Below are 14,919 nucleotides of genomic sequence, written 5' to 3' on the forward strand. Positions count from 1 at the left end.
TGGATACACTCACTGAACAAATGTCAGGTCTAGTGGAGAATATCCTTAAACTAGTCACAGACACCAACAGCTTCATACAAGATACCACAGATTTCCTCAATAAACTAGACAACATCAAACAACTACCATCCAACACACTGCTAGTTACCATGGATGTAGAATCCCTGTACAGTAAAATCCACCACAAGGAGAGCAGTGAGGCATGCTTGCAATTCCTTGCAACATCTCCCCTGGCTAGGGAATAGGTAGAGAGAGAACAGGAATCCTTTTTTGTTGGTGCACACTCTAAACAGTAAGGAAGGAGGCCATATACTGTAGGCCAACAACTTCAAATTAGAAAAAAAAAACATATTGGTGGTCTACAGAGGCAGATAATGTCTAGAGTTGAAGCCTGGGCTAATAAGGGCTACTACCAAATAGTGAGACCTGATAATGAAATGGTAGCAAGCACTTGGAATTATAGGTGCTGCTAATAACTAGCTATAAAAACAATTTTAATGACCCATTGGGTAAAACTATTAACGTGAACTAAAGAATAAAAATAGCTGTGAGCAGCGTCTCCCCTGGACCAGAAATACATTGCTGAAGTAATTACCAAACTGATAGAATACAGTACATCCTCCCACACAGTTCACCTTAAACAAGGACATTATCTACAGCTAATGGGCACCAGGATGGCACCGCAATATGCCAATCTTTTTATGACCAATCTTGAACAGAGATTCCTAACCACATGCCTCCGCAAACCTTACAAATATTACAGATACATTGATTATCTGTTTATAATATGGACGGAGTGAAAACAATCTAAAACAATTTTACGAGTGCTTGCATTCATTCCACCCGTCAATTAAGCTCAAAATAGATTATTTGTCAAACCTAGTGAACTTTTTGGATACAACAATAACACTGAAGGATGGCAAACTACACACATCTGTATAGAAGAAACCTACAGACAGATGTAGTTACCTCATAACTCCAGCTTCCATCCCACTCATACAAAACGAGCCATCCTACACATCCAGGCTATAAAATATCAACACATATGCTCTGATACTAAAGACAGAAACAGACAGCTCACAACCCTGACTGAATCATTCAGCCAGAAGGGATACAAGCAAAAGACTATTTCCACAACAATCCCAACTGTACTTAAAGCCCCTAATGAACACCTGCTTCAATACAAAAAATAAAAAAACAACCACACACATACCACTAGTGACTACATACAACTAACTCTGCCCTAGAGGGAGTGAAAAAAATAATCAAAGATCTGCAACCCATGCTGACAGAGGATAAAATATTAAAAGATATCTTCCACAATTCTCCCATCCTCGCATTCTGGTAACCGCCAAACCTCACACAGAATTTAGTCAACAGAAAACTTCATAACTAACTCAAGGATGCTGAGTATGGCACAAGACCATGCAACAACACACACTGCAAACTTTGTGAAAACATATATGCCAAGACCCCACAGCCAGTCACACACATATAACATTCAATGTTAAAGGATCATACTACTGCACATCCAGGAATGTGGTATATATGATTCAATGCAGTCAATGTGACCTAGGATGCTACATTGGCGAAACTAACCAAAAAATGTAAATCAGAGTAAACCTACACATGCACACAATAACACACCATGAAGAAGGAAGATATTGTACTACAGTGGGATTCCACTTCTCACCGCCAGATCATTCCACAAATAATTTAAAAATCAAAACCTTCAAAGGAGTGATTAAAAGCACTCAAGAACAGAAAACATTTGAATTCAAAATGTAAATGCTCTTTTGACACTAAAACAAGAGGACTTAATGCTGATATGGGGTTTCTTATACGCTATCATCATTTTTTGTAATGTTTCTCCCTGCCACTCTGTTAATTTTACACATCGACCCCTCTCCCCCCTGCACACTTCTGGTAGATGTATGGTCCTACAGTATTTCTCACTGTCCCTTCCATCCATTTATTGCCCTGTCTGTTTATTTACTATTCTCTCTGCCATTTCTTTCCTACATCATCTGCCTCAGATTGTTATCTTTTTTTACATCTGTGTTTAACCCATGAAATGTTTATAAATCAGAACTGCTTAACCTGAGGAACATGAGGAAGAGAGGAGAACTCTTGAAAGCTTGTCTTATCAGATACCTTTTTAATTTGGACAAATAACAATTTATCACCTAATTGTGAAGTACTCATTTACTCGGCACTATCGCCACTGGACTAACACGGCTTTCTACTTAATTCACAACTATACAGTATAGTGATCAGTTATAATTTTTTACTATCTCTAGAAGTCTACATTATTCATTTTTTGCTCAACCAAGCCATATGGATAATTAAAGGTGTACTGTACATGATAGAGATTCAGGACATATACAAAGAATTTCAATCTAATAATTTACCAGTGGTGAATGCACAAAAGTACTGTAATCTTAAATTATTAAGTGAGACAAGAGAGCGACAGAAATCCGATCAAATCTAAAAAAATAATGGATTTTTTCTCTGGTCCTTTAAAGTTTCCCAGTCTACAGTGCTGGAGAGCATGCAGTGTTGTCAACATGAACAGAACTATTGTTCATGTACAGTATGTAATGTGGTTATGGCAAGGTCTCTTGGCAAGCCAATGTATTAAATCTAGTCAAGTTCGGAGGGGGAAACAGAAGAACTTAAAATATATTTTTGAAAGTGTTGGAATCCAGGACCTGCATACATGTAGGTGTTCATGTCGCTGTCCATAACAAAAGGGCTGTCATTATTATTATTTTTTATCCCAGAACAACTTAAAAATTAACTGTATAAAAATATTACTCGGCAATCTCTTCGGTCTTCAAAAATATTCGTAAGAGGAACTCTGACTCTTGTCCCTTGTTTTCTGTGAAGGGGAGAATTACATATGTCCCTGGTGAGGCCATGAAGCTTCGGGTGACTTCACGTGTCCTCTGTAGTCCAGAATTTATCGTTTCAGTTACTTGTTGTGGAGAATATTTCTGTTGTGATCCATTCTTCAGACCCTGCAATATAGAACACATTGTCCCATTAAATACCATTAAATAACCAGCTTTTTGGATGAGCGAAACAGACTGTAAAATATTAATTGAAAGTAGAAATGAAGTCAACTGGTGGGTGTGAAGTTACTATTATTGATTACCTAAATCTTGTGATAGTTATGGTATTGATTGTTGTTGTTTGTCTACAGTTCCACACCACAATATAAACCAGGGCAGATTGACTCTGGATTATATTTAAAAAAAATAAAGAGTCAAGATACAAAGGCAGCTATCCATTGTCTTAATATCTGCGCATTTGATATTGGATTGGCCTTATGCCTGATAAAGATTCCTGCGCCTACTGTAATTATGACCCCATGACATGTGTATATTAAAGATTAAATTATATCACTTACTTTGGAATCAACCTGTGGAAATAAAGATAAAACAGTATTATTTTTCCAAAATGACAAATGTAAATTGTGCATTCGTTATCAAAAGAGCAAAGGGTCAGATCATAATGCAAATATATCAAGTCAACCTTTTCTGGTTATTGGATATTGAACAGGACCAATACAAAAATACCATATTTGCTTACATTTAAAAGTGAATATTTGATCACATCAAGGATTGGCCTGATTGTTTAAAATCCCAAAAGAAATATTCTATCTTTGTATATATCTATTAACAATATATATATATATATATATATATATATATATATATATATATATATATATATATATATATATAAATATACAGTGGTTGACAAATCACCAAAATATCTACTCGCCACACAAAAAAATCTACTCGCCACCTAGTACCAAACGTGTGCTGCTTGGGCCAATATTTACTCGCCCGGGGGTTAAATCCACTCGCCCGGGGCGAGCAAATGTATAGGTTTGTCGAACACTGTATATATATATATATATATATATATATATATATGTAGCGGTCATGTAAAATGCCTACAGTCATCTCTCCTGCTGGCAGTAAGGCCTGGTAAGTGTGGGCATGCCAGCAGTAATCATGGAGGTTTTCCCTCACACCCTGGTGGGGTGCTCTGTGTATGGCTGGGACTGGTCACATGCTCTGACTCCATGGTTAGTGATGTCAGAGATGTGTCAGCCTCAGAAGCTTACATAAGGCACAGCACTGTGTTCTAAAGTTGGTTGCTAGTTGTTCTGCTGAGAAAGGAGTTCCAGCTCTTGTCAGAGCTGAGGAAGGAGTTCAAGTTCTGTCAGAGTGTCAGTTATGTTATAGTAACTCCATGGGAGGCTGTGCCCAGGGACCTGGCACAGGACAGTGATTCCTGCGGGAATAGTGAATCCCTGATCTAGGTGATATACCTATCAAAAGGGAGCACTGGCGAGATGAGCGGCTGAAGATACTCCTTGTGGAGGGCAGTTGCCCTGCCGTGTCAATAAAGATGAGTTCAGCCAGAAACCCTCTCGTGTATCTATCTGGAATGAGTGTACAGAGAGGAGCACCACGGAGGAGTTCCTCGCCAGGATCATCCCCTTGCGGACGCAGGGACCCTGGTGAGGTGGAGGCGCTGCACTGGAACTAGGTGAGACTCAGCACACTACCTCAGCTGCCTGTCTGACGGGTTCTCCCCACACACCATCATGCGGGAGACTCAGGAGTCCTGTAGCCAACAGGTGCACCATCAGGCATATCCACACTGTAATGGGGTCCGGTTAGACCACAGGGGCCAATGTGAGATTGGGTGGGTCAGGCCGGGCCAGAAATACCGTTACATTTGGAGGCGAGCTGCTGAGATCAGATCCGTCAACAGGACAGGCTTTTAGCTAGGTCACTTGGAAACAGGGAGAGTGTCTGCTGCCACTTTGTGCTGAGTAGGGACGGACCTAGGGGTGGTCAGGGGGCTGACGGGATATTGTCAGTTCGCAGGGACAACCTAGGGGCCTGAAGGGAGTGAGGGGTCTGGAGCGGGCTATAGCTGACCGAGTCACCTTGAGGCAGTGCTAGTTGGTAGGATGCCAGAAGGGACAGCCTGTTAACTTGGTCAGGAGTCCTGGAGAGGGTCTGCGCTAGGCTGACCAAGACAGGTAGACGCCCCAAGTACTGCATGGCAGAGCCAGCCAGAGTACCTAGCCATTCCAGACACTCACCGTAGGGAGCACAGACTGGGAGGAAGGAGTCACAGCAGACACTGAGAGAGTGAGCCTAGCCTGAGGTAGTGCAACACTGGGTCACACCTAGATAAGGTACACATGTGGTGGTGCATCTGAGCTAATCTTTATTGTACCGGTGTGGTGGCTGCCCCGCAGAGTGGAGCCTCATGTACGACAACTGCTACGAGAGAGTGGAGGATCCGCGTGGCGCGGAGAACGTAAAATGGCGGACAGAGGCTGATGGGGAGGGCACCCGTGGCGTGCAACCCACTGAAGAGCAGACTGTCGCTGAATTGTCCTTAACGAATCTGCTCTGGAGCGGAGCAAAGGCCGTGGCTGCCCCGTTTTTATCCTGCCTGGGACAGCGAGGGGCCACCTTTGAAGAGTGTGAGGACATTGCAATAATTGGGGGAGAACCCCGTGAGGAGAGCGAACGAATGGACTTTTTGGGCGCAAAAACCAACCAAAATGGCGGTTCCCGCTTGCTAGGGAAACCGCATGGGCCAGGCGCAGAAAAAATGGCTGCAGGACTTGCACAGAGCTGGCCGGGAATGGCGCGAACAGCAGAGCCCCGCCCTGATGGGGGGCATGGCGCGAAAGCTATGGCTGCGCCGGGATGGACAGTGACTAATTCAGCCCCTGTGCTGAGTCAACCGTTGAGTCTATGGGACCCTCCCCTGATTTCTACCAGGGGGAGTGACTTTCAATTATGGCCTGTGGGAATGCACCCACTGGGCCCAGGGACTGATATCCAGACGGCGCCACTACAAAAAGTAGTTCCGGCCGCGGAGGTGATTTACAAAAAAGAAGGGTACCTTGCACAAAAAGCTGCTGCAAGGAGAAGGCGGGAACTAGCCGCGGGAAAAGACTCCAGCTCTGAGGAGGAAACTGGCGCGAAAACGCAGACCGCGCCCACCAGGATTGTATTAAGGCCACTGAGGTGGAGGTGTACTTTTGTGATCGAGTTGTCTGAGGGAGGAGCTGGGTGTGAGCTTCCTGTCCCACAGTTGCGAGCTGGTGAACAGGAGAGACCATTGTGCAAAGTGTCTCCCGTAACCAGCACAACAAAGAGCGAGATGGACATTGGGGTATATCCCTATTTATTGCCAGGAGGCTCCCTGGTAGTCAAGGCGGGGGCGGACACAGCCATGCTGACGGCTGAAGCCCCGCGTGCGGCCTGCACCGAACCAGTTGATCCCGGAGAATGGGGATCGCTCCTAATGAGCAGAACGGAGCCTGAAGAGAAAGGGGTCTACAACCGCGGTGAGAACCCGGAACCTCACCGTCGGTCCCCTGCGGCAGTGCCACTCCCCGAGTCGGAGTTCGGCTCCTCGAAAGAGGAACAAGCGACCCTAACGACGGTGGTGATGCGCCTACCGGCGGACCACTACAGCGGTGCGGGAAAAGAACCGGCACTTACCTGTGTCGCGGCGGAGCGGAGTCTCGTGTCGCCGGTGCAGAATCAACCCGAGAGGCGGAGTCCCACGGCCGTGGTGACTTGCAGCGCGGAAGGAGGAGAGGATTCCATCCCGAGCCGACGGAGCGGTGAGATGCATCCTTACCCTTCCCAGGCGCCGGTGGTGGCAACGGCGGAGGAAGGCCTAGCCCAGGCCCGAGCGGAGCGGAGAGCAGAACCCTCACTTCCGGCGGCGGATGTCGTTGTGGAGGAAGAGATCCCGCTTGGGGATCCATCGCAAGATGGCGGAGTATCCGGTTCCGGTGATGACGTCACTTCCGGCGGAGGTAGCGGAACGACCAGAGAGAGAACCACAACGCCTCGGCGATCGGGCAGTGCTTCCCGATCACCTGTGTCAACACAGAGCTGGCAGGCTGTGAGGAGAGCTGAGACGGGTGAGGCCCAACCAGCGGCACGTCTGCACAATGATACGGGACTATCCGAAGGCAGAGAGCGGGTCGGAACCCCGCGGATGCCCATTTCCTGTCCCTATGCCCAACCCCATGCCCTAGGTAATGCCCCTGTCCCTGTCACCTTTTCCTGTGGGTCCACATCCAGTTTGGGAGTGTCGGAAGGGTCCCAGGGAATCGGTGAGGAACGGACTGGGGAGAGACTGAACAGCTATGCCTCTGATGGTGGGTCGAGGGATGGAGGGCATTTGGGAAAAGTATCCGAGTCCCGATGGGTACCTAGTGTGGCCGTAGTTAAGTCTCAGGATAGCTCCAAACAAGAGAGGTGGTCTAGGCCTCTTTCATCAAGGACCTCTGGGGTATCTTCTTGGGGGGATACAGAGGAGGGGGACTCACTAGAGTGGGGGTCTGAGGAACGTAAGGAGACCCGAGGGTGGGCAGTAGGACAGTTTACACCTGTGCAAAGGGAGAGAGAGCTACAGGAACGGTGGTTCAAAATTGAGCGCAGGGAAATAGAGCCCCTATCATGGGTGTTGCCCGGACGGGCAGGGAATGCTGAGCTAATCCGATGTAGCCGGGCCGAGAGGGCCATTATTGCCAAATACAAGGCGTCCCACGGGTTGGAGTACCCGTATGTCCCTGAACCCCTTATGGAAGGATAAATTGAGTTTAAAATGGGTTCCACTGGTGAGGATAGGGGATATGGTACTGATGAGGAGGAAGGATCAGGGGAAGAAGATTGGGATCCTGGCGGGTTACATGAGAAGTGTCGCACAGAGGGTTACAGCATTGCTGCTTTAAGCCCCGTGGACCATGCTGTGCGCAAGCCACCGTAAGAGTGTATGGTAGTACCACTAATGGATACTCCATAAGGGAGTAACCCTGGTTGTTATACATCTATGTTAGGATGTATCTGTAATGTTTATGATGGAGATATGTACTGTATTCATTTGTACTGCATTATGAGAAAATTTGTGTGATGTTAATTATGTTTTGTGTTGCAGTGCTTCCTGGAAAGAGGTATGCAAATTTAGGTCCCAGCGAGGACGATGGGATTCACCAGGGGGAGAATGTAGCGGTCATGTAAAATGCCTACAGTCATCTCTCCTGCTGGCAGTAAGGCCTGGTAAGTGTGGGCATGCCAGCAGTAATCATGGAGGTTTTCCCTCACACCCTGGTGGGGTGCTCTGTGTATGGCTGGGACTGGTCACATGCTCTGACTCCATGGTTAGTGATGTCAGAGATGTGTCAGCCTCAGAAGCTTACATAAGGCACAGCACTGTGTTCTAAAGTTGGTTGCTAGTTGTTCTGCTGAGAAAGGAGTTCCAGCTCTTGTCAGAGCTGAGGAAGGAGTTCAAGTTCTGTCAGAGTGTCAGTTATGTTATAGTAACTCCATGGGAGGCTGTGCCCAGGGACCTGGCACAGGACAGTGATTCCTGCGGGAATAGTGAATCCCTGATCTAGGTGATATACCTATCAAAAGGGAGCACTGGCGAGATGAGCGGCTGAAGATACTCCTTGTGGAGGGCAGTTGCCCTGCCTTGTCAATAAAGATGAGTTCAGCCAGAAACCCTCTCGTGTATCTATCTGGAATGAGTGTACAGAGAGGAGCACCACGGAGGAGTTCCTCGCCAGGATCATCCCCTTGCGGACGCAGGGACCCTGGTGAGGTGGAGGCGCTGCACTGGAACTAGGTGAGACTCAGCACACTACCTCAGCTGCCTGTCTGACGGGTTCTCCCCACACACCATCATGCGGGAGACTCAGGAGTCCTGTAGCCAACAGGTGCACCATCAGGCATATCCACACTGTAATAGGGTCCGGTTAGACCACAGGGGCCAATGTGAGATTGGGTGGGTCAGGCCGGGCCAGAAATACCGTTACATATATATATATATATATATATATATATATAAAACAATATATATATATATATATATAACAATATATATATAACAATATATATAACAATCTATCTATCTATCTATCTATCTATCTATCTATCTATCTATCTATCTATCTATCTATCTATCTATCTATCTATATATATATAACTATATATATATATATATATATGTATATATATATATACCTTAATAGTCGTGGTGATTACCTACTCTTATCTCATTTGAGCAAATGTCAGTAAGCCAACCTCACACTGATGAGACCCATCAAGGTTGAAACATGTCTGTGAGTGGGTTAACTGACTTTGCATCTCCCAAGTCATTGCTTAAAAGCTGTGTTTAAAGCAGCATGCATTGACTAAGGGTTGCTCATGTAATGTGAGCATGAGATAAAAAGTGGCACTGTGTGCTCATTTGCATGTCATTTCCCAGAATCCGATGCTGCAGTGGAAGTGCTGTTTGCTGGGTGATAATAGTGAAAGACAGGGTTGCAGACCTGTCTAAGACATACAAATGAATATACAGGAATATTTATTTATTTTTATATATATATATATATATATATATATATATATATATATATATATATATATATATATATATATATATATACATACACACACACACACACGTTGGCCCTATAAAAATTAAAGATAAATCAACTTTCCTTGTAAACTCATGCCCAACCTAGATTTTTTGGGACAACTTTGTCAATTTGTGAGCACATTTGCATGTCCCAGAGAGGTCTGCAACCCTGCCTTTCGCCATCATCTCCCAGCATACACTGCTTCCACTGCAGCCAGGGATTCTGGGAATTGACATACAAATGAGCACACATATGACCTATACATAAAATGAACACTTCCAACACTATAGTCGTACCCAATAAATGTATCCATGTTTATCTCATAAGCCTCACTGTGTACTCTATTAAGCTCTCAACCTCTTGCTTATGATGAAATATAACAGCGCCACTTTTATTGTTCTCGGCCTATTCTGTTTCAATACATTTCAGGAGTTACCTTGCAAAAGAGAAAGCCAATGGGTAACCAGCGAGGACTATATTTGTGCTCATTGCTAAGGCTCTGCATCAGAGCCACTGAAACAGTGTAGCATCTCTTCATTCCTTCCGACTCTGAAACTCTTATCACATGTTGAGGGTTTTTCCAGATGTCTTATGAACCAACAACAAAAAATAGAGATTATTTGCAATTGAAATATAACAAAGAGGATAAATAAACGTACAGTATTTTTTTTTAAAATACTTTTTTAGTCTTTACTGTATTAAATACTTTTTTAGTCTTTACTGTATTTAGACTTTTAAACTTCTGAGTGGTACAGCACGCTGTTTTTTAGTCTAACTTCTGTAGCTAAAGCTTGGTGACTCTTGCTGTAAGTGGTTCCTTTTTTTTATTTTGAAAGAGTCAGTGTAACACATCAGTGCAAGGATTCCACACAGGTCATTAACTTGTATTCATCAACCCTGTATTTAAACCTACCCCTGATGTTAGGGCCACAACTGCTTGCCCTGGGCCTTGCCAGGACTAGTGTCTCAACCAGGGTCCTGGATTGTTGAGCGGGAGGAGGTGTCTGCTGCCCCCCTGTTTGTGGCCTCGTGAGTCCCCCAAGACCCATCTCTCACGTACGCACACTCCTCTCTCTCACACACACATCCTCTCTCTCTCTGTATCTCCTCCCTCAAACCCCATATTCCAGGTTTTGAACAGAGCCAACCCTCTGTACATCTCACCTCACAAATGTAATGTTAAATACCTGTGATAAATATAACGGAGCTCTGTGGATATGCAATATGCATTGCTAGAGTGAACACCTCTTTTGCATATCATTACCATATAGTAACGCAACACCAGTAAGAGCACTTAACACTGCATTAGGCTACGGTCCCTACCAGTGCACGCACGCAACAGGGACACGCAACACGCACATTCCTGGCAGCAGAGCGACCTGGTGGATTCCTGGCAGCACGCAACAGGGAGGCATGGAAGGGGTGTGGCGGGGACGCTGCCATGACGTCATACGGCTAGTTCGCCCTCATTGGATGAACCGCCGCCGTGACGTGGCCAGAGCTCCGTCGCCACAAGAAAATAACAAAATCCTTGTCTTTGCAAAATGTGGTCGCGCATCGTGCCGGGGCGCGCAGGCAGCTACTAGGGCTGGCCCCATAGAGGGCCGTACCTTGTGTGTGCCGCGCACGCCATTGCAGCCGCAGCTACTGCGGACCACACATTGTGAAGTGAGTGGCTCTGGGCCTGGCTCTTTGATGTCTACTGTAGATAGAAAACATGTTTGTGCTGCCGGGCGGAAGAAGTAAGAACAATAGAAGTTTCTACGTGAACACTGCAGGCTTTGTGCATTTTTAAAAAATTAAAACGTAAACATCAAGAAAAGTGAGGTAAAAGATAAGGCTGCTAATCGACAGCACTTTAAACGGAGATCACTTTCAAGATTTGTAGATTTTGAAGGAGAACTGCAGCATTAAGGGCTAAAAAGGGGAACATTAATCGTGTGTGCTTGCATTTAATAAACATATAAAAGACGGAAATTCACAATAGTGTGACAGCCAGCCTGCAGGTTAAATCCATTTCTGATGCCTCCGGAAGCTTGTACACTGTCAACTTTGTTGGTCCAATAAAGGGAATCATAGAGTCTCTTTTTTCCTTTTTTTTACATTAATAAGGGACCCATGCGGCTTAAAAAAAACATTTTTTTTAAATAAACAGTAGAACAAATGTGTGGTGGAAGAGGAGAGATGGGATAACCCAGAAACTACCATTTGTAAATTGAATGAACGTGGATTGCAATTACAAGAAATGAGCACTGTATGGAAACTGCCTGGTGCACAGGAGTGATTTCATCTTCAGAGTTGTTCCTTCTGTAGAAGTTGCTATATTGTAATGGAACAATGTGTTTAACAGATGTGGAATCTATCTTCAAAATAATCTCCTTCTAAAAGATCAATACGGTTCTTAAGGAGGCAATGCAAGTGGGCGATTTAATTTTTTTTAACCTGGTATTTAAGCAGGTGGCCTCTGGAGCTGAACCCCGTTAATTTAAGCTCTGGGAACCCCCTGCTTCCGGACATACAGAGCTCCATCGGGAGTGCCGGTAGCCGCTCCGCTGGGCTAGCAGGGATCCTGTTAAGGCTGCTTTTCAAAGCTCCGGCGCCCTGTGATCCAATAGGGAGCCGTGATGTCATCAGGTTCGGCTTCCCATTGGCCCACGTTACCTGGGAGCTTTAAGCTTTGCAGAGATACCGGCACCCCCTTTGTAGGTCTCAATCTCGGCAATCAGGGGGTCCCCAGAGTTGAAATGAATGAGGCTCAGCTACGGAGACCACCTGCTTCAAACCTACGTCAAAATTAATAGTAATAAAAAAAATCGCATGAATTGCTCTTTTAAAACAATATAGTATTTAAAGTAATAAAATTAGAAAGACAATAATGAGTCAACAACAATACACTTTTAGTCTGACCTTACATTGGAATTGCTGCAGTGTCCCACGTGTCATGGAAATAGGAAACAAATCGTACTTACTGGAAGGGTTGGCGCCACCAGCAGTGCTTCCTTTAACCCAGTGGTTAAAGTAAGTGGACATCTTCCATATGTGTTGCGGATTTTCAAAGTCCAAATAAGCCGGAGTGTGGTTACAAATGCTTACTTGATCGAAATTTTGCAAAAAATCTTGGCAGGACATCCTGTTAGAATGTAAAATACACTAGGTTTACAACTTTAAATTGCTGTATTGTTTGTTTGTATACAATGCCCAACCACAAATATTAGAGAATTGGGTCATCCTCATCCTTCTCGTTGCCAAAAAGTTTGTACAAATGTAAAAGAAAACGGTTTGGTTTAAAACCAGACATTTATCAGTTTTAAACCAGTTCTTACATTTCAAACACCAATGAATGTCCTGACCCATTTAGAAGGACGAGCAACGCTTAATTCTGCTTCATTATTATTAGTCTATGGGTGAGTATTCCCATAAATGACAAGTCATATATTAAAGGGATTTGTCACCCTCTGTCCTAAACATGCAAAAGAAAACATACAGGTGCATGACTATTACTGCTCTTAATAACATTCACTGTTATTTAAACCCCCTCAGTGTCATAAAGGCTATCTAGCACTATTAAGAATCAATGTTTCCCAAATTTAGGGAAGCGTCTCCTTTTTGAAAACCATCTTGAAAAAAGGAAAAGATTATATAAGTACCAAAACTCTCCATCGTTGCTTTGGACATTTAATTTATTTCTTATGTCTGGCCTGATCCTTTGCCACTGCGACGAACTGTAAAAAGATCAAAAGAGAAGTGAAATGGATATTGTCTTTTAATCCTTAACTCATTATCAATTTATAATAAAGCTAGAGTATCTATTACAACATTTGAACAGTTAGACTGCAGCACAGAATGCCCAAAAGTTCAATGTTGCCAGAAAGATTTGCCAGAAAGATTTGCCAGAAAGCCTATTGGATTATTGGTAATTTATACTTAATGCAATAATAGAACATTGATCACTAAATAAAACTGGAGGGCAAAAAGGAAGAAAAAAATAATATTGCATAGATTGCTTTTTTTTTTTTTAGATATAAAAAAGCCAAATTTGCACTTACATTGGGTAAAAAAATGCAAGTACCTATAAATAAACACAGAATGCCACATCTCTCATTTTCCGGGATTTCGTGGACTGGTAAACGATACTCCCAACTGCCAGGTGATGTAAACTTCCGGTGACGAAACTTCTGGTGGCGAATTTTCGGTGACGCTTGAAGGTGCGCCCAACGGGCTGTAACCCTGGGAGTGGCTAAAGATTAAGCACAATATCTCCCCACCTGGCAGTCGATGCGAGAAGTGACATTCCATCTGTGGTAACTTATACATGCAACAACTTACTTAATCCCACTGTGATTCATATATATGTAGCCCTGTGTAATTTTGGGGTTACATGCCTCTCTCCTCCTGTGCAATAATCCTTGTTAAAAGGACAGGTTTGCCAGGAGTAATCATGAGTTTTGCCCTCATCCCCTGTGATGTGTATTTTGTTGTGAAGGAAGTGACATCATGCTCTCTGTCCACTTACAGTGACACAGGGGTGGTGCCTACTGGAGCTATATAGTACGCATCACTTCCGGAATTTAGTGTGAAGAAGTGTGTGTGAGTGTCTCATCCCACTTGAATGAGACTGTCTGACCCAACACAGTGCCAGGGCTCTGGCAAGGATTGTAGCCATCCCTTAGGGGAGAGGTGGGCAGACTATTCCCCTTACTCTATTAGAGAGTAAGGGAAGAGCAAGGACAGCTTCTAGGGCCCTGACTATGAGTGGTGTCCAGGGACTTCCTTGAGGTGGGCAACCTTTATGATGAACGGCTAGAGACTGGCCGCAATGATGGGCAGTCTACCAGTAAAGATGACAATAAAGGATGTCCAAGTTGAAAGAACCTTCTTGCCTGAGAGTGGAGTCATTCAGGGAGAAGCTGCACCCAGAGGTTCTCTTCCAGAGACTCCTCCCTGCTGTCGTGGGGATCTGGGAGAGATAAGGGCGCTGTACCAGAAGTGAGTAGCTCTCAGCATTACCTCACGAGTCAGTCCTGATGTACTTCCCCATATCACCGCGGAAGACTCAGGAGTTCTGTAAGCCAGCAGGTGCACCACACTATAGTACATGTAACATGGGGCAGTTTCCTCACTTAAGGGGCTAATATGAGATTGGGGGGGGGGGGAAACACTGTTACATATATTAAAGCAAAACCAGTGCAATTCTGGGCCGGAATATTGATACATCTGCTGCAAAGAAAAAATCCTTATAGGTTTGAATAGGAGTCATTCATTTGGTGCAGTTTTCCCCCCTAATATTGCACTGCTTCCTTTTCCAAGGGTTAGCTGTACAATCGGCAAAATCCAGCACGCAAAGGGGGAGAAGATCAACGTAAAGAAAGCGTTAATAGAAGTTTGGTTTGACGTATTGCTCCATTTGCTGAAAGTGTTTTTGCTGATCA

General features: G+C 44.5%; 1 protein-coding gene across 1 annotated transcript in view; it reads right to left on the bottom strand.

Annotated features, from left to right (window-relative positions):
• The window catches only part of LOC142492630 (calpain-13-like), a 113,162-nt gene that overhangs the window by 21,038 nt on the left and 77,205 nt on the right, over nt 1-14,919 (bottom strand). The window contains exons 9-13 of the mRNA XM_075595454.1: nt 13,138-13,212; nt 12,460-12,620; nt 9,927-10,078; nt 3,413-3,424; nt 2,818-3,020 (exon numbers count right to left, since the gene is read on the bottom strand). Coding sequence (XP_075451569.1) covers nt 2,818-3,020; nt 3,413-3,424; nt 9,927-10,078; nt 12,460-12,620; nt 13,138-13,212 — 603 coding nt within the window. The remainder of the gene's footprint in view (nt 1-2,817; nt 3,021-3,412; nt 3,425-9,926; nt 10,079-12,459; nt 12,621-13,137; nt 13,213-14,919) is intronic.

This window comes from Ascaphus truei, chromosome 4 (assembly GCF_040206685.1).
Source record: "Ascaphus truei isolate aAscTru1 chromosome 4, aAscTru1.hap1, whole genome shotgun sequence".
NCBI lineage: Eukaryota > Metazoa > Chordata > Amphibia > Anura > Ascaphidae > Ascaphus > Ascaphus truei.